General features: G+C 44.0%; 1 protein-coding gene across 3 annotated transcripts in view; it reads right to left on the minus strand.

The window, feature by feature from the left end:
• AP1B1 (adaptor related protein complex 1 subunit beta 1) overlaps window positions 1-25,504 on the minus strand; it is a 42,462-nt gene that overhangs the window by 679 nt on the left and 16,279 nt on the right. For 2 of the 3 annotated variants that reach the window (XM_040351950.1, XM_040351951.1), the window contains exons 7-22: window positions 18,708-18,929; window positions 18,495-18,615; window positions 16,170-16,265; window positions 15,940-16,055; window positions 15,554-15,719; window positions 10,880-10,978; window positions 9,353-9,612; window positions 8,923-9,127; window positions 8,617-8,637; window positions 8,326-8,358; window positions 6,683-6,817; window positions 6,442-6,587; window positions 6,216-6,345; window positions 4,927-5,011; window positions 4,730-4,816; window positions 1,188-1,342 (exon numbers count right to left, since the gene is read on the minus strand). In XM_040351950.1, the coding sequence (XP_040207884.1) occupies window positions 1,188-1,342; window positions 4,730-4,816; window positions 4,927-5,011; window positions 6,216-6,345; window positions 6,442-6,587; window positions 6,683-6,817; window positions 8,326-8,358; window positions 8,617-8,637; window positions 8,923-9,127; window positions 9,353-9,612; window positions 10,880-10,978; window positions 15,554-15,719; window positions 15,940-16,055; window positions 16,170-16,265; window positions 18,495-18,615; window positions 18,708-18,929 (2,077 nt within the window). The remainder of the gene's footprint in view (window positions 1-1,187; window positions 1,343-4,729; window positions 4,817-4,926; window positions 5,012-6,215; window positions 6,346-6,441; window positions 6,588-6,682; window positions 6,818-8,325; window positions 8,359-8,616; window positions 8,638-8,922; window positions 9,128-9,352; window positions 9,613-10,879; window positions 10,979-15,553; window positions 15,720-15,939; window positions 16,056-16,169; window positions 16,266-18,494; window positions 18,616-18,707; window positions 18,930-25,504) is intronic. The other variant, XM_040351952.1, reaches the window with a different exon arrangement.

The raw sequence follows: 25,504 nt of genomic DNA on the forward strand, positions 1-25,504 counted from the left end.
TGAGAGATGAAACATTGTGAATAAACAAAAAGAGCACAAACTCTTCGTGTTACTTCAAATACCACTGATCTTAGGCCAGAGAACATTAGCCCAGTTGTGGCAAGGCAGATATCCTGAACAGACTAATCTATTATGATTATACAGGATTTATATAGCGCCAACAGTTTGCACAGCGCTTTACAACATCAGGGAAGACAATAGAGTTACAATACAATTCATTACATGAAGGATCAGAGGTCCCTAGAGCTTACAACCTAGAAAGGAGAGTCAAGTGGGACAAAGGCTAGTAGCTGAGGGGGATTATTAGATGGACAAAATGAAAATATAGTCGTTAGCTGGGATAGGATAGCATAGGCTTCCCTGAAGAGGAGGGGTTTCGGGGATCGTCTAAAAGCTAATAGAGAAGGAGATAGACAAACAGGTTGGGGTAAGGAGTTCCATAGGTTTGGAGAGGCTCTGGAAAAGTCCTGGAGACGAGCATGGGAGGAGGTGATGAGAGAGTTAGAAAGCAGGAGATCTTGAGAAGAATGAAGAGAACAATTAGGTTGGTATTTTGAGACTAGGTCAGTGATATAGCTGGAGTTGTTGGGTGAGCGGATTGACAGAGAGGAGTAGCAGAGACAGATCTAGGATAGACCTTACCACCTAGCACACTGAAAACAACAGAAGGGAAATTGGAATTACCAGGAGAGGGGCCTATATCCTAGTGTTTTGTATGCTATGATATCCAAAAAAACAGACTACAGACCCCAACTGAAATATAAACAGAAGAGGTTTTCTTCCAGGAACGATGAGTCACACTCAGAGAGCAGTCTCATGAAGAATGAAAAAAGCCAGCGCTGGATCTCCTTGTTAGCAAAAAAATGATGTCATGTGTCTACAATAAGGTCTGTAATAATATGTTAGTTATTAGACCCAATTCTCAGAATGGTTTGACAATCACACATGTTCTAGACAGATGCACCAACATCAATTGTTTAGCACTGCAAGAGACCTTGATGATGTAACCAAGGTTAAAAGAGAAATGGTGCGATATGCTGACTTCATCCACACAGTATGTAAAAACAGACGTTTTGTGTTGGATGAATGTTCACCAAATTTGATATCATACATATAACTTAAAATAGATCCGTCTTACAGTTTTGTTACTCGCATACTTCACAGTAACATTTTGGAGTGATACTTACGGCACTGCTGGGGCTTCCAGGCTGAAGCCTTAGCTCTGCCAGCACCCATATACCATTTGTGAGTTTGATGGACTGGTACAGCATGTCCTGACCGTCCACTGTACGCCGGGCCACTGTGAACACATTGCTGGCCTGCAGTTTATTACTTACAGAATCTGCAAAAACATAGTATATTGAGGCTTCAGTATAGAAAATAAAATATATTAAGAGCAAAAATGGATATTACAAGATGTATTTCAAGAGGTGAAGAAATGTAGGGCAACATAAACAGACCAGCTAAGTAATGAAATGCATTAAATCTGCTGGCTTGGCCATTTGCCGGAGCTAAAATATTTGCAAAACAGAACGTCCAGCAGATGGTGGGGTAAACAAACAAGTGAAGTAGAAGCTTAGGGGACATTGATGAATCTACTTCTACATAGAAATCTTTCTTAAAGTGCACCCTGCCCCAAAATCTGTTCATTCAATAGCAACCCACTTCCCATGTAACCCTGCATTCTACCTGCTGACAAGAAAAGCATGCAAGCCAAAAAAAGAAAAGAAGCAACAGGTGGTGATGGTACGGTTCTCCAAGATTCTTGGAAGGCTAAATATTCCAAGTTTTGAGTAAGAGTGCTCCAGCACAGTACAGGAGCATATTCTTTTTACCTTTGGGACCCTCAGCACGCCTACGATTTTTGCTGCAAGGATTGTGCAATCGCCCTTATATAGGGGCTGAGGCCTTAAAGTGATTACACAGCACCCTGCACCTCTGGACCCCTGTACATTACACAGCACCCTGCACCTCTGGACCCCTTTACATTACACAGCACCCTACACCTCTGGACCCCTGTACATTACACAGCACCTTGCACCTCTGGACCCCTTTACATTACACAGCACCCTGCACCTCTGGTCCCCTTTACATTACACTGCACCTCTAGACCCCTTTGCATTTTACAGCACCCTGCACCTCTGGACCCCTTTACATTACACAGCACTCTGCACCTCTGGTCCCCTTTACATTACACTGCACCTCTAGACCCCTTTGCATTTTACAGCACCCTGCACCTCTGGGCCCCTTTACATTACACAGCACTCTGCACCCCAGGCCCCCCCTTACATTACACAGCACCCTAGAGTACAGACCCCCGCTACAGTGCATACCAGCCTACAGTGCACAGACCCCCCCTAGCAATACAGACCCCCTAACAATACAGACCCCCTAGAGTGAAGACCCCCCCACAGTACAGTAGTAGTAGTAGTACAGTAGTAGTGGCTTTGCAGGGGGAGGGGTATTGTAAGCTGCATCTGAACCAGTCAGCAAACTGGGACCCAGCGCCATGACAGACCCTTCCCTTCAGACCCACCCATGTACCTCAGACCACACATGGAGAACGAGGTAGTGGCCTTGCAGGGGGAGGGGTAATGCGAGCCGCACCTGAGCCAGTCGGCAGACCCGGGACCCGGCGCCATGATGATCCCATTCTCTCAGTGGTCGTGCGGACGCTTGGCTCTGATCAGTCTCAGCAGCCGCTGTCACAGCCGAGCAGAGAGTGAAGCCGCCTCCCTCTCCTCCTGCATGCACAGTACTGTGTAGACATAACGGAGGAGGGGAGGCGGCTTCACTCTCTGCTCGGCTGTGAAAGCCACTGTAGAGACTGTTCAGAGCCGCGACCATAGAGAGGAGAGAATGTGATGGTTGCTCCGGGTCCCGGGTGTGCCGACTGGCTCGGGTGCAGCTCACAATACCCTCCACAAAGCCACTACCCTCAGGCTCTACATGTGTGTCCTGTGACCGCTCCGTGCTGCCGCTGCCTAAACCCACGGCACTGTCTTCAGTCGCGGGAGGGACGCCGCCGGCCTGACACCTCCCCAGTGGGTGTCACCCAGGGCGGCCCGCCCCCGCTTAGTACGCCACTGCCTTGCTCCAGTCCCCTAGGAAGCATAGGCCGCGACCTCAATTAGCGGCCATCGCGGCACTACGAGATCGCGGGTGGGGGGGCGGACGTCCGACGCGCACAGGATACCCCAGCTCTGCTGCCCCGGGCGCCAGGTCGATAATTCTAGGTACAACCGCGACCTGGCGCCCGGAATTTGTCGAACCCTGGTCTAAACAGTCATGCTATACAAACAAAACCAGAATATTAACCAAGTCCACACTCACTTTCAAAATCTACTTATATCAGAATGCATAGCAAGACTTAAAATGGGTCACATTTTTCCCCAAATGAGAACATTCAGTTTTATCCTGAGCACTGTGCATGCATATTTGTACCCAGTGCTGACAGGACAGCATATGGCCTGTACCAGAGAAGGACATATCTGCAGCAGTCTGTGTGTTAAAGCAGAACTATACTCACCTCCACTTCAGCCTTGTGGTGTCCCAAAGCTCCCTCTCCAGCTGGCCCTCCTCCAAGTTATGATCTGCAGCCATTTTGAATGGCCAGGCTGAGACTGTATGCCGAGTTGCACATGCCATGAATGTAAATGTTTTGGTAAAGGGAAACTAAATTTATCTTTTTAGCATTTTTCCAAACATTTATATTCAAGACATGCCGTGATTGACAACCGTCACATTTGCTTGTGCTCTCAATCGAACGGCTAGGCTGGGTTCACACATATGCGATGCAGGAACCAGCACTATTCCCCGCATTGCATCCAACATCGAACTGCTGTGGGTGTCAATAGAAACTTAATGACACCCCAAATTAGTTCACAGAATGCAGTGCAAACTGCGGAATCGGATAACATGGGCGTAAACACCTATGCAATCCAAATCCAGTCCGGACCAAAAAAGGGTCCTGCACAATTTTGGTGCGAATGCGGTGCAATTTTAGACATACAAATAATATGGCTGAATTTGCATCGCATGTCATGTGCACAGCAATGCGGTGCAAATCACATGCAATGTCTAGGATTGCATATGTGTGAACCCAGCCTCAAGACATCAAATAGCTGGTGCCCTAACTGATCAAATGTGCAGCACCATGGCAACTCCAGTTCAAACAGAGACTAAGATGGTAGTTTATTTGGCTGTATAGGATCGTGGGATTTAGCCCTGGTTCACACTGCTGTGTTTTGACATGTCAAATCGGTGGCATTTGCCGGCAATGACACTGTCCTAATCAATGCAACGCCACATCTGCGGCGCTGCACCGATTAAAAAAAGTAGTTTATGTACCACTTTGAGATTTCGGCCCACGATTTACATTGACATCTGTGCAGAGATGTCTCTCTAATCGCAGCTGAAATCGGGACGTGCGGGAGCGAAATTGTGCGAGTTCAGCTGAAATCGCACGGCTTCATTCCCATAGCCCAGTGTGAACCTGGGCTCAAGTCCACTTTAAAATTAATAGGCTTAGTTTTTTTAAAGTTTTTTTTTTTTTTTAACAACACTAAATTTGGATTAAACTCATTGAGTGCATACGCAGCATCTGAAGGAAAAAAAAAAACAAGCAACACCAGAGGTAATAAAAGGAAGCCCAACTATTTGCTGCATGTTCCTCCAACCATTTTTAATCTACACTTAATCATCATATTTGTTAGTACCAGATACTCACCAGGATTTGGGGGACACTCTCTAATCTGAAACTGTGCCTCATTCTCATTGGGAATGTCCTTCCATGTGGCCAAAAACATCTGCCTCTCTGAAAGAATGAAACAAACCTTATGGTTAATGTTGCACGTGAACACACCACAAAAATAAACTTATTGTTTACAATGTAAATCACAGGGGATGACAGATGCCAATTCTCACCCATTTTCCCATCTTCCACAAACAGAATGTGCAGAGGATATACTACACTGAAGTAAAACACATCAATGTTGTTCTTTACTGCCACCTATGGAGGAAAAGGATCATATGCATCAAAATATAGTTGGTATATACAACCCCAATACCAAAAAAGTTGCAAGATTGTGTAAAATCTACATAAAAAAAAAAAAACTGAATGAAAAGATTCTCATAAACACATATTTTATTCACAGTACAAGATAGAAAACATATCAAATGTTTAAAAACTGAGTAAAATGTACCATTTTAAAGAAAAAAATAAGGTAATTTTAAATTTGATGGTAGAAAAATGTCTCATAAAAAATGTGGGAAAGGGTAACAAAAAAACTGGCAAAGTGGCACTAAGACGGAAGAGCTGGAAGTACATTTTGCAACTAATTAGGTTAATTGGCAACAGGTCAGTAACATGATTGAGTATAAAAAGAGCATCTTAGAGAGTCAGGGTGTCTCAGACGTAAAGATGGGCAGAGGTTTGCCAATCTGAAAAGCTGCATCTAAAAATTATTAAAAAATGTGAGCATTTTTGTTTAACATAAAAGTTACAAACACTTTAAAGCGGTGGTTCACCCTTATTGACAACTTTCCATCATTAAATTAGACATAGTAGCGCGATCTACAGTATGCCTGTATTTATTTTTTTAGCCCGGTACTCACTGTGCAATCCTAGCGAGACGATTCCGACTCCCCGCGGGGAATGGGCGTTCCTATCCAGAGGGAGGATGATTGACGGCCGGCTATGGCACGTCACGCTCCCCGAAGATAGCCGGAGTAGGTCTCGGCTCTTCACGGCGCCCGCGCACAGACTATGCGCAGGCGCCGTGAAGCGCCAAGTCCTATTTCGGCTATTTCCGGAGAAGCGTGACGCGCCATAGCCGGCCGTCAATCATGCTGCCTCTGGATAGGAACGCCCATTCCCCGCGGGGAGTCGGAATCGTCTCGCTAGGATTGCACAGTGAGTACCGGGCTAAAAAAATAAATACAGGCATACTGTAGATCGCGCTACTATGCCTAATTTAATGATAGAAAAATGAATAAAATTGTTATATTAGGGTGAACCACCGCTTTAAATAGATCCTCATCTAAAGTACATAATATCAAAAGATTCAGAGAAATCTCAGTATGAAATTTACAAATCATTGCATTCTGTGTTTATTACACAGCTTCCCAACTTTCTTGGAATCAATGTTGTAATAATATTAGTTTATAAAGAGTATAGTTTGCAATGCTTTAAGAAAATGTATATATGGACTTACCTGCAAGTTATTAAGAGGATCCATTTTCATTACAGATCCAACTGTATTTAATGGTAGGGACACCTCAGTAGACTGATTGGGGGCCAAAGGTGTAAGAATCTGAAGTGGAGCAGCGGGTGCCAGCCCAAAACTGTTAAAAAGAAAAACAAAAGGCTCATCAATTGGTAAAAATGCTATTCCCAAGGAAAACCACAGTCTCCATAAACACTGGGAAAAGATTCTTTACCTATTACGATTAAATTGTATAGCGAAATCACTCATGACCTGAAGGGCACGATTAGTAAAAACTAGATCCATAAATACAGCACCAGATCTGCGGGCAAAAGTACCACTTATCTCCAGGCCTTTACCTTTCATGGCATGCAGCCATACCTGAGAATAAACATAAGTAAAAAAAAAAAATATTACATTTTGCAATCTGCCTGCTGCAGCTAAGAGTATGGCAAGAGGTCAAAAATATCACTCACTGATTTTGGAGCCACATAAGCACCTAAAACAGCTCCTGTTCCAGTTCCCAAATCAAATAGGTCGCTAAGTCCTCCAGAAAGGGGTGCACCAAGGGAACCCGGTGCCACTGGAGGAGCCATGAATCCTGTTGGTAGCTGTTTAACATGGGAAAACAATCATTCAGAAAGCTAATGGGTGAGAATATTGAAATAAATAACAGAAAAACTAGAAAAGATTATATAATAAAGCCGGGTATGACAACCAATGCCACTTTTCAGAGCAATATTCAATTGCACCACATACATTTATTTACAGACAACTGTAAAAACCAGGCAAACAATATGTAAAGCATTGAAGTCTAACTCATGAAACTGAAACACTCAACGGGAACTTTAAAAATGTTTGTTCGTGCAAAAGCTGGTCCAACCAAACAATTTCCTTCACCAATACACGCAGTGGTTGTCAGCGCCCTATGAACTATATTGTAACCTCAGCTATACACAGTATACAGCACTGTGTTCTGGCAGTAGAACAGTGTCCAGGAACAAAATCGAACCAAGCTGAAGCTACATGCAGGCAGTCCCCCGGTTACAAACAAGACCGGGACTGTAGGTTTGTTCTCAAGTTGAATCTGTTTGTAAGGCTTCCGCACATTTTTTATATGTAGCTCCAGCCAAAAAACTTATTTTAAGCTTTTTGGATAACATGGGGAAGGATTAACACTCCTGCAATTTTTGTTTTGCTGTCTGTGCCCCCGTTTAGAAGATTTTACCTCACTTTCTTTCCCCGTGACAATTGGATTTAGAAAATGTTGGGTTGTTGTGGAAACAAGCCTTAGTAATAAAGCATGAGTGGAGACACCTTTTCCCTATAACTCTTAAGCCCTGTACACACGATCGGATATCTGATGGAATCTAATCCGATGGATTTTTTGATCGGATGTCCGATGAAGCCGTCTTTCATCAGTCGTGCCTACACACCATCAGTCAAAAATCTGACCGTGTGCAACGCGGTGACGTAAACCATGACAACGTGGCGAAAAAATTAAGTTCAATGCTTCCGAGCATGCGTCGACTTGATTCTGAGCATGCGTGGATTTTTGACCAATGGACTTCCACACAGACGATCGTTTTTTTCCATAGGAACATTTTAAAACATGTTCTATTTTTTTTCACCGATGGAAAACAAACCGATGGGGCCCAACACACGATCAGTTTGTCCGATGAAAACGGTCCATCGGTCTGTTTTCATCAGACAAACCGATCGTGTGTACGAGGCTTAACAGGAGTGAAATTCCCTTCCTAGGGGTAGATTTCCTCTCACTTCCTGTTTTATCCCTGCATTGGTAAGTTCGAGTCATTTGTAAGTCGGATGTTTGCAAATAGGGGATCGCCTGTACAATTCATACAGCACTGACAGATGCTGCTTGTGCTAGTAAAGAAAGTTCATGGAGTTAGGCTTTAATAATTTAACAAACAATTATTAAAACACAAAGCAGCATGTGATCTACATAGATTATAATGACCTATGTGAAACTGCTTTCAAAGGCGCAAGATCAGTGCATTTCTTATCATTCCTCCTAAGATGACCAACTCTGTATAAAAAGGATAGCACATAAAACCCATTTACAGCACCAGGAAACTAGTACGGTAAAATGACTTACTGTGAGATTTGGACCTGTATCTCCTCCTCCCAGCTGTAGAGACAAAAAAAAGAGGGGATCACTCAAAGCAGGAAAAGGTGTTGGACTTGTAAATCATCTGAAATGGAGTCAGTAGGAGTGCTCTAATGTCCTTAGAATGTGATGAGATATATTAGTGTGATTTTCTCTGCTAAATGTTAAAATCTTTGGTGGATGGTGCATTTAATGAAGACCTTGGAAGCTTGCATTTGGGGGTTACACAGACCCCACAAAAACCCATGCAGTGTAGAAGTTAAGGACTCCCTAGCATACCCCTTCCGTGTCTTCCACAATCTTTGGATTTCAAGCAGATGGGAAGGGAGGCAGAGCACAGGCAACCAGAAAGAGGCAGGGAGACATACACAAAAGCCGCAGAACAGCAGGCAGGAGCAGCATAGGAAAGAACATTGACAGAAAGAGAAAAAAAATATATAAGGGATCAGCCCAGATACACTATGTAAGATAGATCTATTATTAGACATTACTGCCAACACAAGACAGTACAAAATATAGCGTGTCATATCACATGTACAAGTTACAGCATTGCACTTTAGGAGAGATCATCCACTGTTAACATACCAGGCTGTCCAGACCTCCACCCAGGAGATCCACACTGCCCAGGGGCACAGAGCTTGTAGTTAGGGTGGGTCCACTGATAGGAGGGGCTAAATCCAGGTTTAGAAGATCTCCAAGAAGATCACCTTGGGAAGGAATGACTGCAGGGTGTGTATCCACTTGCTGCTGCCCTGCAGGTGCCACTTCTGGACTCTCTGCGCTCTCACTACTGCGATTAAGAAAACAAAAAGAAAAATTGTACTACATTGCTCTTTACATATTATGACTAAAATCAGGTAAACAGGATTACTTACATCATTAAACACAAAACTAATCACAGCTTTATAAATTTAAAGAATCGGAAAACACTGTCAAAACTACCCAAATCATATAGGAAGATGACTAAATACCTTCTTAATTTCTAATAAATACTGTAGAGCCCAAAAATACTTACGAGCCTGCCCGCGGTGGCAATCTTTTGGGCACAACACCACGGCTTCCCTCCACAAAAGCACTTGGAGGCTTGTGGTACACAGAAGCTAGTGTACCAATGTAACAGATAAGTTCCTCCAGTAATGTGGGCTCGATTAGGTCAGTTTCCTCAGAGATCAGAGGCTTTTCTGCCAGCACCACCTCTTTGGCAGCAACTGGGTCAGTTGACAACAGTCGCCAGTAGATGTAGCCACGATCTCTTAAGTCAGGGTTATCAGAATCCTGCCATTAAAGAGAGAAATACGGAATCAGTTGAACAGTAGATAAGCGATAGTCTTAATTAGACCTAAAGTACTTTCAAGGTGCCTTATCCCTATAGAGTTGCATCAAGAAGGTAAATTAGCGGCCTGGGATTTTTAAATTGGCACCAATACAAACAACTGAATTAAATATCACAATAGAATTTGTATTAATATTTTAAGAATTTGTACTAATAAATATTGTAAAATCTGAATTCAGTTGTTTGTATTGTTAGTGCCAATTAAAAATCCCAGGCTACCAATTTAGTTTCTATATCAGTTGAAAAGTAGTTTCCAAATAACATTGTGCCTCTTTTGCTATGCACAGAAAAAAATTAATTATTACAGAATATAAAAGAGCATGTTTACTTGTCAGCTTATAGGATTGGGATATTATAACATTGCACTAAATAAAAGCCTATAATTCCTTTTAATGAAATAGTGGATTTTTTTTTAGATTGACAAATTATTTATCCAATTAATGTATTGTCAAATTAACGGAGCTGGCAAATTTGGTCTGGGCAACAAGGCAGTGAACCCTGAACATGTAGGGGTTTTAACCACTTGCTGTATCTGCTTCTTCCAATCATATATTTTATATTATAGCGAATACAAACAGGAGATGTTGGAATACACAAAAGTCGGCAGAAGCTCCCAAAAAAAAAAAAAAAAAAAAAAAAAAATGGCAGGGGGAGTTCACTACTGGAACATCCCAAAAATATTAGTGGTTGTAAAAACATTTTTTTTTGTTTTACCTAAATGCATTTATTCTATTAAGGTAAAAAATGTCCCAGTGTGTGTATATGCCACCCCCCCCCCCCCCCATCTGTAGCAGCTCTCTCCTCTTTTGCTGCATTAAAAAAAACAGAGAGGCAGCCGCTTGAATCATTGGTTGCTGCTGCCATCAGTAAAATCCTGTGAGCAGAGAGCAGGGCTGAGCTGTGCGGTCTCTATAGGATGCACATATCCAGCTTTGGAACGCGTAGCAGCTTCCATTGGTGGCGCACAAAAAATAAAAAGGGAGGAGCCTAGATCGCCGGGGGACTCCCATAAGAGGGGGTTCTGTGGCCACTCTGTGCAAAACCATTGCACAGAGCAGGTAAGTATAGCATGTTATTTACGGGAACAAATAAATCATCTTTAAGAGTCAGAGGCTCACTCAGCCCACCAAGTGCTTCATACAACTAAAATGTCACTTTTGGATAGACCAAATGTTAAAAAAGGCCCAACATGCTCTTTATTAAACTTACCTGTGTAGCTAAACTAAGTACTTGCTGCACCAGCTCCTGTGTTTCTGTTGGTTTTTTTAAAAACAGCTTCACAATGGCAGTTAGAAGTTGTAGCTGGACCTAAAAAAAAAAAAAAAAAAAAAAAAAAAAAAAAGTCAGTCAGTTGCAAATCTGTCAAATGTGATGAAAAAAAAATCACAGCGTAGAGCAAAATGAAGCAATGCAGAATTACTTTTCCCCTTATACTGCTGTTGTGGGTTAATCAGAAGGCAAACTTCAACAATATTTTTTCTCCTCCTCCAGGCAGTACACAAAAAAAATACATTTGTCTTTAGAGCGTTCACCTTACCTTTATAATATGTATTCTTATGATCCCATACTATTTATAAGTACTGTATATATACACAGTATACATGTATATAAAAAGGAGGGACTCTAGGAGTCCTTGCCCACTGAGCACACTCCCATGCATGTAACTGTAAGGGCCTGTTTTCAGGTTGACAGCCATGTCAATGCAATGGTTGGCTTCTATTGGTTAAATTACCCCTAATGAAAGCTAGAGAAAAAAGCAGTTACATTCTACATAAAGCATATTAAGCTTAATATACCGTACCCATTCAAGAACCTACTTGTATGAACTATCTTACTAAATGCCCAAAGTGTGATTTCCATCATTATTATACAGATTCAGTTAGTATGGTCCCAAATGTTGGGCTATCTGACTCAATTAACTACAGTTAGGTCCTCTTTTTCCTCCCTTGTTATTACTTCAAACTAGTTTTTCTGAAAAAAGAATGACCCCTTCTATAAAATAGGTTTGAACACCCTGTTAATAATTAAAAAAAAAAATAATATTATAAAATTCTATCACTCCAGACCTCAAGAAGCTCCTAGATCTAATAATAAAAAAACAATTGTATACATTTCTGCTTCTTAATAAAGTGGAAGTTGTTAAATATCATACAAAACAGATTATAGCGCACACATGCAAAAATGGCATTTGTCCTGCAAGGCTAGTTAAAAACACCCGAACATATTCAAAAATACGGGGGTTTGGTCACACTATATAGTCATATAGTGCTAAGCCCACTTACTGCGACTAAGTACCCCGAATTAGTGTATAGCATTTTTAGGGTGTGCCCACCAAGTATCTTTTTGTATTTTGTGGTTTGTTGTTAAATATCAGGCGTCCCTTCTAAAAAAGTTACTTGATACCTGAACCTTGCACCTGCTCAATACCCCGACATCTACCCAAGAACTTATGTTGCCGTTTAGATACTCTTGGTACAATACAGAGAAATTGAAAGACTCGTTTTTTTTTTTTTACTTGGAACATACAATAGGATGATATCTTGAAATGTATCCTTGTGACCTATTCATGGGTCTTAAAGAATATGTTCACCTTTAGTAATGAGTTGCCCCCTAAATATGGGTGTAACATGTTACTAACTACTCAGCCCATCACCCATCTTCTCCCCACACCCGCTGTCACCTGGCCATGTCATTCATTCACACAGCATTGAGGCTGACAACTTGTAGCTCTCAATGAACTACCAGGGCTCTGTAGTTCATTGATGCTTGTCATTCAGTAATTTCCTGACTGCATGAGGTACAGGCAGACAGATACACTGACAGTCTGCAGGAGCCCGAGAATGCACCCACAATTTGCTGATCGTGGGTGCAACACTTTACAGGCTCCTGACAAAAAAAAAAATTAAATGAATGCACGCTTTTTTTTCCTGCAAAAAAAGGTGGACATTTACTTTTTTTTTAGAAAAACGCCTCCTCCAGTACATCCCTACCTCTAATTCCTCTTCCCAGCATACCTATGCCTCCAATGCCCCCCCCCCCCCCCACCAGCATGCCTCATCTTTTGACATCCCCTCTCCAGAACACCTATGCCTCAAATCCCCCCCCCCCCCCCCCCCAATCCTGTACATCTATGCTTTCAATATTCTCCCCAATCCCACCACCATTCCCCCCCATTAGGGAAGTGAAGGTGGATTTGGAGGCATAGATATCATGGATTGGGGGGAGGGGAGGGGGGTGGAATTGATGGCATAGCATAGATTCCGACCTCCAGTTCCACCCCCCCTCCCCATCCATAATATTTATGCCTTCAATTAACCCCCCCTATCCAGCACATGCTTGCTCTCAATCCAACCTCCCTTCCTTCCAGCACACCTCTTGTTTAATCCCCCCCATTTTATCCATGTCTCCAGTACACTGTCATTGTACTTACCATTCTGCAGCCATAGGGGTCACTCATCACTGCACACTGAGGGCGGAGCGACGCTTGAGCCTGCCCATTTAGGACCGCCCCACTCCTTAGTTGTGCAGCGGAGAGGGGCGGTCCCATCTGTGAACCTGGGTGGGGATGTGCAGAACAGAGGTGGAGGGGGGCGGTCCCAGGTGGCTCTTACATGTATAGTGCAGTGCACGGTGGGGATGTGCAGGAGAACGGAGGGGGGCAGTCCCAGCGGCTCTTTCATGCCCAATAAACAGCACACTCTGCGAACCTGGGCAGGCATGTGTGGAAGGAGGTGGAGAGGGGCGGTCCTAGGCGGCTCTTTAATGGTGAAGTGTATGGTCTGTGAACCTGGGCGGGGATGTGCAGAACAGGGGCGGTCCCAGGTGGCTCTTACATGTATAGTGCAGTGCACGGTTGGGATGTGCAGGAGAATGGAGGTGGAGGGGCGGTCCCAGCGGCTCTTTCATGTCACTCTAATATTGCTTAGACATGGTGTGATCAGAATACGATGGCTTTTGATAATTCCCACTGTAACACCGTTGTTTGACAATTATTTGTACAAGTTTATACTTTGTCTAAATCTCTTTTCAATAAAATTCATTGGAAAAGAAAGTAGGTTCTCGGTCCCACCCTGTGTCAAATGATTACTTATTACAGGTACCTTATATAGCGCCATCAATTTAAGCAGAGCTTAACCACTTCCATACCAGGTACTTACGCAGCTTCCCGCCCAAGCCAATTTTCAGCTTTCAGCACTGTCGCACTTTGAATGGCAATTGCGCGGTCATGCTACACTGTACCCAAACAAAATTGGCGTCCTTTTTTCCCCACAAATAGAGCTTTCTTTTGGTGGTATTTGATCACCTCTGCGATTTTTTTTTTTTGCGCAACAACTAAAAAAAGGCTGAAAATTTGGAAAAAAAATTACGTTTTTATTTTTTTCTGTTAATTTTTTTGTAAATAAGTTTTCTCTTTCAATTACGGGCACTGATATGGCGGCACTAATGGGCACCGATGAGATGGCACTGATGGACATCGATGAGGTAGTACTGACGGGCACAGATGAGGTGGCACTGATTGGCGGCGCTGGTATGCGACACTGATGGGCACACATAGGCGGCACTGATGGGCACACATAGGCGGCACTGATGGGCACACATAGGCGGCACTGATGGGCACTCATGGGCGGCACTGGGCACTCATGGGCGGCACAGATGGATACTTATGGGTGGCACAGATGGGCACTGATAGGTGGGCACTGGGCATGGATGGGCACTGTGGGGTGGCACTGATGGACACTGGGGTGGCGCTGATGGACACTGGGGTGGCGCTGATGGACACTGGGGTGGCAGCACTGATTTTTGCCAGGTTGCCAGTCAGTGCCCATTTGTGGGCACTGACTGGCATCTTTTTTTTTTCTTTATGCTTTTTTTTTTTTTTTGTCATTTTTTTTTTTTGTCATTTTTTTTTTTTTTGCCCACCCTGGTGCTCCAGGGTGGGCATCCCTGGTGGTCCAGTGTGGCGATCCGAGGGGGGGCTGCGCTGATAAACAATCAGCGCTAACCCCCCCTGTCAGGAGAGCCGCCGATCGGCTATCCTCTCCTCGCGTCTGTCAGACGCGAGTGAGGAAGAGCCATCGGCGGCTCTTCCTGTTTACATCGTGATCAGCCGTGGTTGGACACGGCTGATCACGTGGTAAAGAGTCTCCGCCGGAGGCTCTTTACCGAGATCGGAGATGCAGGGTGTCAGACTGACACCCCGCATCACCGATCGCCGCGATGCGCGCCCCCACGGGCGCGCGCGGCATGAAATCCTGCAGGACGTTCTAGAACGTCCTGTCAGGATTTCATAACCACTTCCCGGACGTAAATCGGCCATAGGCCGGGCGGGAAGTGGTTAACATATATATTGTATATTTTCATCAGTGCCTGCCCACAAGGAGCTTACAATTCATGGTCCCTAACTCACATTCACCCATACCACATACTAGGGTCAATTTAAATAGGAGCCAATTAACCTACCAGCAAGTCTTTGGAGTGTAAACCCACGCAAGCATAGGGAGAACATGAAAACTCTGCGCAGGTAGTGTTGGGGTTGCGATTTGAACCGATGACCCCAATGTTGCCAGGCAGAAGTGCTGACCACATAGCCAACTTTCTAGCTCACCCTCTTATTTTTACAACAGAGCTTTTAGGATTTCAGGGTTCACAGTGCACTCAAGAAGAGAACTGTGGATAAATACAGGCACTTGCTATGACATCATAAAAGTTGTTTACTGCAAACCTTCACTACACAATTGTTGTACACAGCTACTTAGGGTAAATCAAATCACTAGAAAGTGTGTTGCACCCAGAAAGGTAGTTGGGTTCCACCCGACAGGTTTGCGTTAAACCTTCTCTTTTAATAGTATTTAGTGTTACAACAGCATGGAAAAAATGTCTCACCTGTGTGCTCTCGTCATGGAAACCCTCCAAGAAACTTTCCAGCAGCTCATCGGCATTGTCAATGCGCTCGGCATACTCCCCCACAATCCAGATCATGGCTGCTCTTGCCTCTGGCTCATCCAATGAGTCCAGGTTCTCACATAATGTAGAGATAACACTTTCATATCTATAGAAGGAAAAAGCGTTACAAAAATGATCTACAAATAACATTCAAATTTTGCTTATTTTTCCTATTGCCAATGTGGACTTACAAGGTCTGCAATAACTATAAGGGTTAAAATCAATGTATTTGGGTGTGCAATAAGAAAAAAAAAATACACCTAGAAGCAGATGTCCTAAAAAATCTAATTAGAAATGGGGGTCTGCTTGCTGAGGGAGAGACTTACTTGTTTGGATACTTCCTGAAAATGTCCTTTATCACTACGATAGCTTCTTGGACCACATAATTCACCTTGGTCTGAATAAGATCAAGTAGTGTACTAACACAGCGTTCTGCAGATTGCTAGAGAGAGACAATGAACAGAATTATTCACCAATAGTTATTTCTTAGTTTTTGCATTTTTTATGGAGCACTACAAAAACTATATAGTTGAAAAGAACAATTGAATTGAGTTACCTCAACTTTAATGGCACAGCGTCCAATTGCTCTTACAGCTTTCCTTACAAAGTCCACATCCACTTCAGTAGCATATTCCTTTAATTCTGCAAGAACCTAAAAACAGATACAAATATATACTGGTCACCCATAAGTTTACGACCACCCACCTAATATGAAGTAGGTTTCCCCTTTATTGCCGAAACAGCCCTGACCTGCTGAGGAATAGAAGCCACTAGACCTATGAAGGTATGCTGTGGTATCCCTTAAATTCCTGTAAGTTGTGAAAACGGGGCCTCCATCGATTGGACTTATTTTTTCAGCACATCCCACAGATGCTGAATTTGATTGAGATTTGTTAAATTTGGAGGGCAAGTCAGCACCTCAAACCCGTTTTTGTTATCCTGCTGAAAGAAGCCACTGCCATCTTGGAACAGGGGTGGACCTGGTTAGCCAAAATGTTTAGGTAGGTGAAACATGTATATGTATATATATATATATTATATATATATATATATATATATATATATATATATATATATATATATATATATATATATATATATATATATATATATATATATATATATATATATATACACACACACACACACACACATACACACATCTCTCATTTATTTATTTGGTGCTTTTGGCTGTGGAAGCGGCGGTTCAGGATGGGCAACCTGACTGGCCAGTGGCTATGCAGCCCCAATACACAAGTTGCAATGCCCATTATTTTCTGCTTTCTTCACAACTTCAGGAACAACAGGTTTACTTGTTGCCTAATATATCCTTTCAGATGCCATTGTAATGAGATAAAATTCACTTTACTGGTGAGTGGTCATAAAAGTTATGTCTGATATTATGGAGGAGATTAGAGTTTATTTTTGGTAAGAATCTAGTTATTTTGTAAAATATTTACCACTGAATACTTTATAATGCCACTTTCACACTGTTACATGCTTACTGTACAATATGTGTCATTACTGCATTAAATGTGCTGATCTGTGAATGCTACCCGAAGATCTATATTTCACTGTAATAATACAGCTTTCTTAAAAGGAGAAGTATAGCCCAAGCTATTTGGCCTATACTTCTGTAGTCCACAGGAGTGCAGTTTGTTCTGCACTCCTGTCATCCCGGTTTTCAGCAGACTAAAGTCACTCAGCGGCACCAGACCCAGCCTCTCAGCAATCCACTGAGCCAGCCCAGTGCACCAGTAATCGTTGGGGGGGCAGAGCAAAGCAATCAGCAGTGTCTAGTCTCAGTTCAGAGCTGGCAGGGGACAGATGCAGTATCCACCTAGGCGAGTATAAAATGTATTTATTTTTTGGAAGCCCATACTTCTCATTTAAAGCAGAACTACAGCCTTACCTTAGTATTGCAAGATTGTACCGGTTCCTCTCCTGTATTGAAACTGCTTACAGTGTGCATTGAAAGCTGTAGCAAGTGAGATAAAGCCCACCTCATTTACAGGCTGAAGGACATCATCATCCCCAGGCTATCTCTTGCCTTCTTCTTTTGTTTAGTGGACTTTGGTTCTTTCAATCATGGTTCAGTATCATGTGTACGTTATCTAGAGCAGGCTGCACGTGCAGTCTGTCCGGGAACACTCCTTTCTACAGACTGACATCCACCTATCAAGGCATTTTAATATTTGCATAAGAGCTAGCCCAATGTTTCAATCAGGGCCCAGACTCTAAAGAGGAGTACTGAGGCAGAGTGTGATGTTTCAACACCCTGTTTGCCCCTCCTATTGGCCATGATCTGCCCACAATGCAGCACATCATTAGAATGTTGAGGGATAAAAGGAGGAACCAGGGAGGGAAATTAGAAGATTAAACTTTAGCGTATTAAACTAATGTAGAGAGTAGCATCATAGTCATAAATTGGTTTTAGTATGCAAGGCTGCATGCACACCTGAGCGTTTCAAAATCGCGCGATTTTACCACCATTTTTAGCACGTTTTAACACCTATAATCTGCCCCAAAGAAGCTCATGTTCTTTTTTTAAACTTTGGGCGTTTTGCTTTAGGTGACAAAACGCTCAGATGTGAACAGGCGCCATTGAAATAAATAGGATTTTACTTGTTGGGCATTTTTGAAGCGTTTTATGAGCTGAAAAAGCTCAGGTGTGACTGCAGCCTCAGACATCAATAAGATTTGAATTGATGGAAATAAACAGTAAATCATTTATATTTGCACCATTACAGAGCAGGAAGCATAACCTGCACATGTAATGTGCAAATATGGTTGTTCTGTTGTACATATGTAACCAAAACGTATGCAAGCTTCCTTTTTCATGCTACGGTCTTAACAGTAAGGCAATAGCGGTTTTACTAACCTGTGCAATATTTGCAGGCGATGCCAGTCTGATCATGATATCAAGCTTTTCCAGTTTTACATAAATCGGGTCATTATATTTAACAAAGAAAACTTTCATCTCATGCTTCAGGATCTCTGGTCTGTGAAAAAACATAGCACAACAGAATGATCATCAGCTTTTAGTTTACAGCAAGCACTAATAATGCTGCTCAGTTAGGAGAACACATCTTACCGTTTCTGCACAATGAGGTTAATGTTACGCAATGCCACATACTGCAATTCAGGCTCAGCAGAAAGCAGTGTGACTAAAGGAGGGGCCAGTTTCTTCAATAACGTCCCATAATAGTCTAAATCTTTAGACAGCATCTCCATCAATTTCATCAGCACCTTCACTGCTGAAAGCACAACCGCTGAATTTGCATGCGAAAGACGTGGTGTTACTCGTTCACATACACTGTTGGAAATATAAATTGTAGATAAATGATTTTGCCTCGACCGGAAATTAAGTCTCTAAGCATCTTTAGTTAATAATAAATATTTCATGTTTTTTCTAAAGACAGCAACAACTTATATATTAAAAAAAAAAAAAAAAAAACACAGCTGCTAAGCACGGTTTGCAATATCCACCCTACATGATATATATATACACACGCTAACCTTTCAGGCTAAGTTGCCATAAGCTCCAACTGCCATGACTCGGAGAACAATGGCTAAACCTCAATAGCATATTATAAATGGAGAGGTTTAAGCCAGCAAATAAAAAAAAAAAAGGTAGTTTGTGATATGATACAGGTGTTCAGCGATTTATCTGGAAGCTGTGCTGTCAGCCATCATAAAGTATAGCAGGTGGTTGGCAGAGCCACATACAGTGGATATAAAAAAAAGTCTACATATCCCTGTTAAAATGTCAGGTTTCTGTGACAAAGATAAATCATTTCAGAACTTTTCCACATTTAATGTGACCTATAAACTGTACAACTCAGTTGAAAAACAGACTGAAATTTTTATTAAAAATAATAATAATAATAATAATAATAATAATGTGGTTGCATAAGTGTGCACACCCTTTTGTAACTGGCGATGTAGCTGTGGTAAGAATAAAGTAATCACATTTAAACTCATGTTAAATAGGAGTCAGTACACAACTGCCATCATTTAAAGTGCCTCCCATTAACCCCAAATAAAGTTCAGCTGTTCTAGTAAGTCTTTCCTGATATTTTCCTAGTCACATTCTACAGCAAAAGCCATGGTCAGCAGAGAGCTTCCAAAGTATCAGAGGGATCTCATTGTTAAAAGGTATCAGTCAGGAGAAGGGTATAAAAGAATTTCAAAAAGGCATTAAATATGCCATGGAACACAGTGAAGACAGTCATCATTGAGTGGAGAAAATATGACACAACAGTGACATTACCAAGACCTGGACGTCCCTCCAAAATGGATGAAAAAAAAAACACAAGAAGAAAAAACTGTTCAGGGAGGCTGCCAAGAGGCCTACAGCAACATTAAAGGAGCTGCAGGAATATCTGGCAAGTACTGGCTGTGTGGTACATTCTTCATATGTCTGGGCTATGGGTTAGAGTGTCAAGACAAAAGCATTTTCTTACCAAGAAAAACATCCAAGCCTGGCTAAATTGTGCAAAAAAAGAGGTTTTTAATACAGCTTACCTGTAAAATCTTTTTCTTGGAGTACATCACGGGACACAGAGCGGCATATTCATTACTATATGGGTTATATGGAGTACCTTCAGGTGATGGACACTGGCAATCTCAAAAACAGGAAGTGCCCCTCCCTATATAACCCCCTCCCATAGGAGGAGTACCTCAGTTTTGTAGCAAGCAGTATGCCTCCCAAAATGGTCCCCAAAAGAGGGGTGGGAGCTCCGTGTCCCGTGATGTACTCCAAGAAAAAGATTTTACAGGTAAGCTGTATTAAAAATCTCTTTTTCTTTATCGTACATCACGGGACACAGAGCGGCATATTCATTACTATATGGGATGTCCCAAAGCAATGCTTACAATGAGGGGAGGGAGAACATCTTCCTAAGACAAAAGGATTTAATTTAGAGATATACTCAAATCATAATAAATCCAACTTATTTGAGAAAAAATAATTTTAAATTTTAAATTTAACTCAAAAGGGAGCCCCCCGGAATCCGAGGGTCTCAAACTGCAGCCTGCAGCACTGCCTGCCCAAAGGCTGTATCAGTAGCTGTAGCTTTAAGATAGGCCTTCATGGCCCTGACAATATCCAAGGTATGCAGCAACCCTTCCTTTCTGGAAGTAGGTTTAGGAAAGAAGGATGGTAATACCAAATCCTGGTTTAGATGAAAACTGGATATAACCTTCGGTAGGAAGGAAGGATGAGGGCGGAGAACGACCTTGTCCTTATGAAAAATAAGATATGGTTCCTTACAGGATAAGGCTGCCAGTTCCGATACCCCTCTGGCGGAAACTATGGCGACCAAAAATACTAACTTCCTTGTCAGTAAAACCAAAGGAATTTCAGCCAACGGCTCAAAAGGTTGTTTCTGTAAACTTGACAGAACAAGATTTAAATCCCACGGACAAAGCAGGGATTTAACTGGAGGATTAATACGTAAGACCCCTTGAAGGAAGGTCTTAACTAGCGAGTGGGTGGCCAGCGGCCGCTGAAACCACACTGACAAAGCTGAAATCTGTCCTTTGATTGTGCTTAATGCCAGTCCTTTATCCACTCCTAGCGGGAGAAAACTTAATACTCTATCGATGGTAAACTTGCGAGAAAGCCATCGCTTGGACTCACACCAGCCTACATAGGCCTTCCAGACCCTGTAATAAATCACCCTAGAGACCGGTTTCCTGGCTCTGATTAGGGTAGAGATTACTTTCTGAGACAGACCTCTACCCCTGAGAATCAGGGATTCAGCTTCCAGGCCGTCAAATTTAGATGCCGTAAGGCAGGGTGGAGGATCGGACCTTGCGATAGCAGGTCTGGCCGTAGAGGAAGAGTCCAAGGGTCTCCCACTACCATCTTTAGGATTAGTGAATACCATGCCCTTCTGGGCCATGATGGAGCTACCAGGATGACTGGTATGTGCTCCACCCTGATCCTGCGTAGTAGGCGGGGTAGTAACTGGAGCGGGGGAAAAGCATAAAGTAGTTTGAACTGATGCCAAGGGCAAACCAGCGCATCGGTTCCGCAGGCCATCGGATCCCTTGAGCGGGATATGAACCTGTCTAGCTTCTTGTTGAGTCTTGATGCCATGACGTCCACGTCCGGCACTCCCCATCTCTGGCAGAGTGTCTGAAAGACCTGTGGATGTAGAGACCATTCCCCCGGCCACAGAGTCTGGCGACTTAAAAAGTCCGCCTGAAGGTTGTCCACTCCTGGAATGAATATCGCCGATATGCAGGGCACATGAGCTTCTGCCCATAGGAGAATCAAGCTCACCTCTCTCTGAGCGGCTTGACTCTTGGTTCCCCCTTGGTGATTTATGTATGCCACTGCCGTGGCATTGTCCGATTGAATTCTCACCGGGAACCCCTGCAACTTGGACGTCCAAGCCCTGAGGGCTAGTCGAGCAGCTCTGAGCTCCAAGATGTTGATGGGCAACTGCTTCTCTGGCTTTGCCCAAGTGCCTTGGCGAGTGCAACCATCCAAAATTGCTCCCCAGCCTGTTAGGCTGGCGTCTGTGGTTACTATCTTCCAAGCCACTGGGCTGAAAGACTTCCCCTTCAGTAGATTCTGAGGGTCTAACCACCAACACAGACTTTGTCGGACTCTTGATGAGAGCGGCAAAGGGATATCTAAGGCCTGTGGCCTCCTGCTCCATGCTGACAGGATGGCTGCCTGCAGGATGCGAGTGTGGCTCTGGGCGTACGGTACCGCCTCAAATGTGGCCACCATCTTGCCTAGTAACCGCATACATAGGCGAACAGTTGGTTCCTTCTTGCTTAGAACCAGTAGGATTGATTCCTTGATGGCTTTGACTTTTATCAGAGGCAGAAACACCCTCTGTTGTTCTGTGTCTAATCTCATGCTGAGATATTCCAACTGCCTTGTGGGCTGGAATGCTGATTTTTCTCGATTTAGGACCCAGCCGAACCTCTCGAGGTACTGAACTGTGAGGGCCACTGCTCGTTCCAAGCCAGGAGACGAGTGATCTATGACTAGGAGGTCGTCCAGGTATGCTAGGATCGTGACACCTTGAATCCTTAGATTGGCTAGGATTGGAGCTAGGACCTTCGTGAACACCCGGGGGGCCGTAGCCAACCCGAAGGGAAGCGCCATGAATTGGAAATGACGTAGAGCCACCGAGAAGCGTAGAAATCTTTGATGTGGCTGGTAAACTGGAACATGAAGGTAAGCATCCTTTATGTCTATGGATGCCATAAAATCGTCCTTCTGAAGTGCGGCAACTGCTGACCGCACGGATTCCATCCGAAATGAGCGGACCTTTAGGTATGCATTCACCATTTTTAAGTCCAAAATTGGCCTGACATCGCCGTTGGGCTTTGGGATGATGAATAGGTTGGAGTAGAAACCTAGCCCCTGTTCTTGGACTGGTACCTCTACTATTACCTCCTGAGAGAGTAGATGATTCAATGCCGCTATTAATGCGGCTCCCTTCTTCGGATCGTTTGGTACTCTTGACTCCTGAAAATGAGGAGGAGGAAACTTTAGGAAGTCTAGTTTGTAGCCTGTAGCCACGGAGGACCGTACCCATCTGTCGGGAATGCTGGCCTCCCAAACCTCTGCAAAGAGACGCAGTCTTCCCCCCACCTTCGAGGGTGGGGGCGCCCCTTCATAAGGCCGGCTTGGGGGCTGGCTTTGCTGGCTTGCGAAACCACTGCTTCTTGCCTGCGCCGGCCTGTCCCTGCGACTTGTTAAAATTTGATCTTGCAGGAGGCCGTCGATACTGTTTGGTATTGGAGGGCCCCTGCCCAGGGGAGTACTGTCGTTTAAACGCAGGCCCCCGAAACTTCTTCTTGGTGGGCAAAAGAGTACTTTTTCCGCTTGAAATGGTCTGGATGTATTTGTCCAGGTCTTCTCCGAAGAGTCGTCCTCCATGGAAGGGGAACCCTACCAGGAGCTTCTTGCATGGGGGCTCTGCCTCCCAGCTCTTTAACCATAAGAGTCTTCTCATATGGATAAGGGATAACGATAAACGTGACGCTTGCTGGATCGAATCCTTAATCGCATCTACCGTAAAGCGTATGGCCCTAGGGACGTCCGAAAATTCTTCTGCCTGCTGGGCAGGAATAAGTTTAAGCATCTGCTTAGCTTGATCCGATAATGCTTGTGCAACCCCAATTGCAGCCACAGCTGGCTGCACTACTGCCCTTGCAGTAGTGAAGGAGGTTTTAAGTAGCGTTTCCAAGCGTTTATCAACCGGATCCTTGAACACCTGTATGTTTTCTACAGGGCATGTTAAAGATTTGTTAACACATGAGATGGCTGCGTCTACAGCCGGGGCTGCCCATCTCTTGGAAAATTTCTCTTCCATAGGATATAAGGCAGAGAATCTTTTTGGTGGTACAAAGATTCTATCTGGCTTGGCCCAATCTTGGAACATAACCTCCTCTAGTAGAGGATGGATCGGAAAAACCGCATTGGTTTGAGGCGCTCTTAGTGAGCCCAAAGCTGAGACCGTTGATACTTGGAGATCTGGTACTGGCAAGTTGAACGTCCTATGGACCAAGTCTGTTAAAACTTGAACCCACCAGCTCTCCCCTTGGGAGGCTGCGCCAGACTCCTCCGTACCCGGATCCTCGATCCCTGAACCTACTTGGTCCAAGATGTCTTCCCATTCCCCTGCGGAAGGGACCTCCTCATCTGAGGGTTCACGCTCGGGCGACGGAGATCTATTCTGTTTTCTGCCCCGCATAGCCTTGGCTATCATTTTTTCCATTCTTTTTTCCATCTCCTTTAGAGAGGTGGACAGTACCTCGTCCGTGACCACCCTAGGGTTGGACTGACCCGTGCCAGCTCCAGCTCCAGATCTCGATGGTCCCACCAAGGTTCCCTCTGGGGAAAGTAGCGGCATGCCTTTGTCTGAGACCTCAGACCCTCTGGGGGAATCCCCACATCTTGTACCCTCTAAGCCAGACGCCATGGTACAATACTGAGGTACGCCCGCTACTTAACGGTGTTTGGGAAAATAAATAGTTGTTGCCCAAAACCTTCTGGGAAAAAAATGCCTTCTTTCTTATTAACTTGGTTTGTTTCTTTTTTTTTTTTTTTTTTTTTAAACCAAAGAAAGAAAAACCATTCTGTTCCCCTTTAGTAGTATTTGCCAAACAAAAAACTGCTGAAAAAGAAACCCTATCTTTAGGGTAAAAGACAGTCTTTGAAGACTAATACTTTTCTTTGGCCACTGTGTGTCCTCGGCGCCCCACGCTGCCACTCTGGTCCTTCCTCTCTCAGTTCCACACTTCACTGAGCTGGGAACCTTTGGAAGGGCCGCCCCTTCCTTTTACCTACAGGCCCGCCCTTCCCCTTCAGCAAAACGGCGCGAAATTGCGCCCATATCACGGGGACGCGCGCGCCCGCCGGCGGGGGGGGGCAGGGGGCCCACGAGGAGGTCAGAGGCTGATCCTGCCGTCCAGGCCAGGATCCACAGAGCGGCATCTTTTCCTGCAGCAACCGCCTGGACCTCTCTGAGCAGGCTTGCAGGTAGGAGCATTCACTCCCTTTCATAAGAAACCTCAATAGATTCCCAGGGGCTTCTCTTAGAGAGAATTGTCACTAAACACACAGGCCCTTTTTCAATGCTTTCTAGCACAGTTGCAATACTACCAGGGAGGTCACGATTATGGGGAATATATACATACAGTCATCCTATCCTAAGATATGCGACTCACCTTGCCAGATGCAGCGCATAACCATAGGCATGTCCCACTGTGACCTTCCCCCAGGAAAAACCTGCTGCGAACCAAGTTCCGCAAGTTTCCCTTCACTTACCTGCTCCATGCCGCAGGACTTTGCACAGCAAGAGGTCCAATCTTCCCCCATCTCCATGGGGCGTCTAGACCTTCAGGCCCTGGGTT

This window comes from Rana temporaria, chromosome 1 (genome assembly GCF_905171775.1).
Source record: "Rana temporaria chromosome 1, aRanTem1.1, whole genome shotgun sequence".
Classification (NCBI taxonomy): Eukaryota; Metazoa; Chordata; class Amphibia; order Anura; family Ranidae; genus Rana; species Rana temporaria.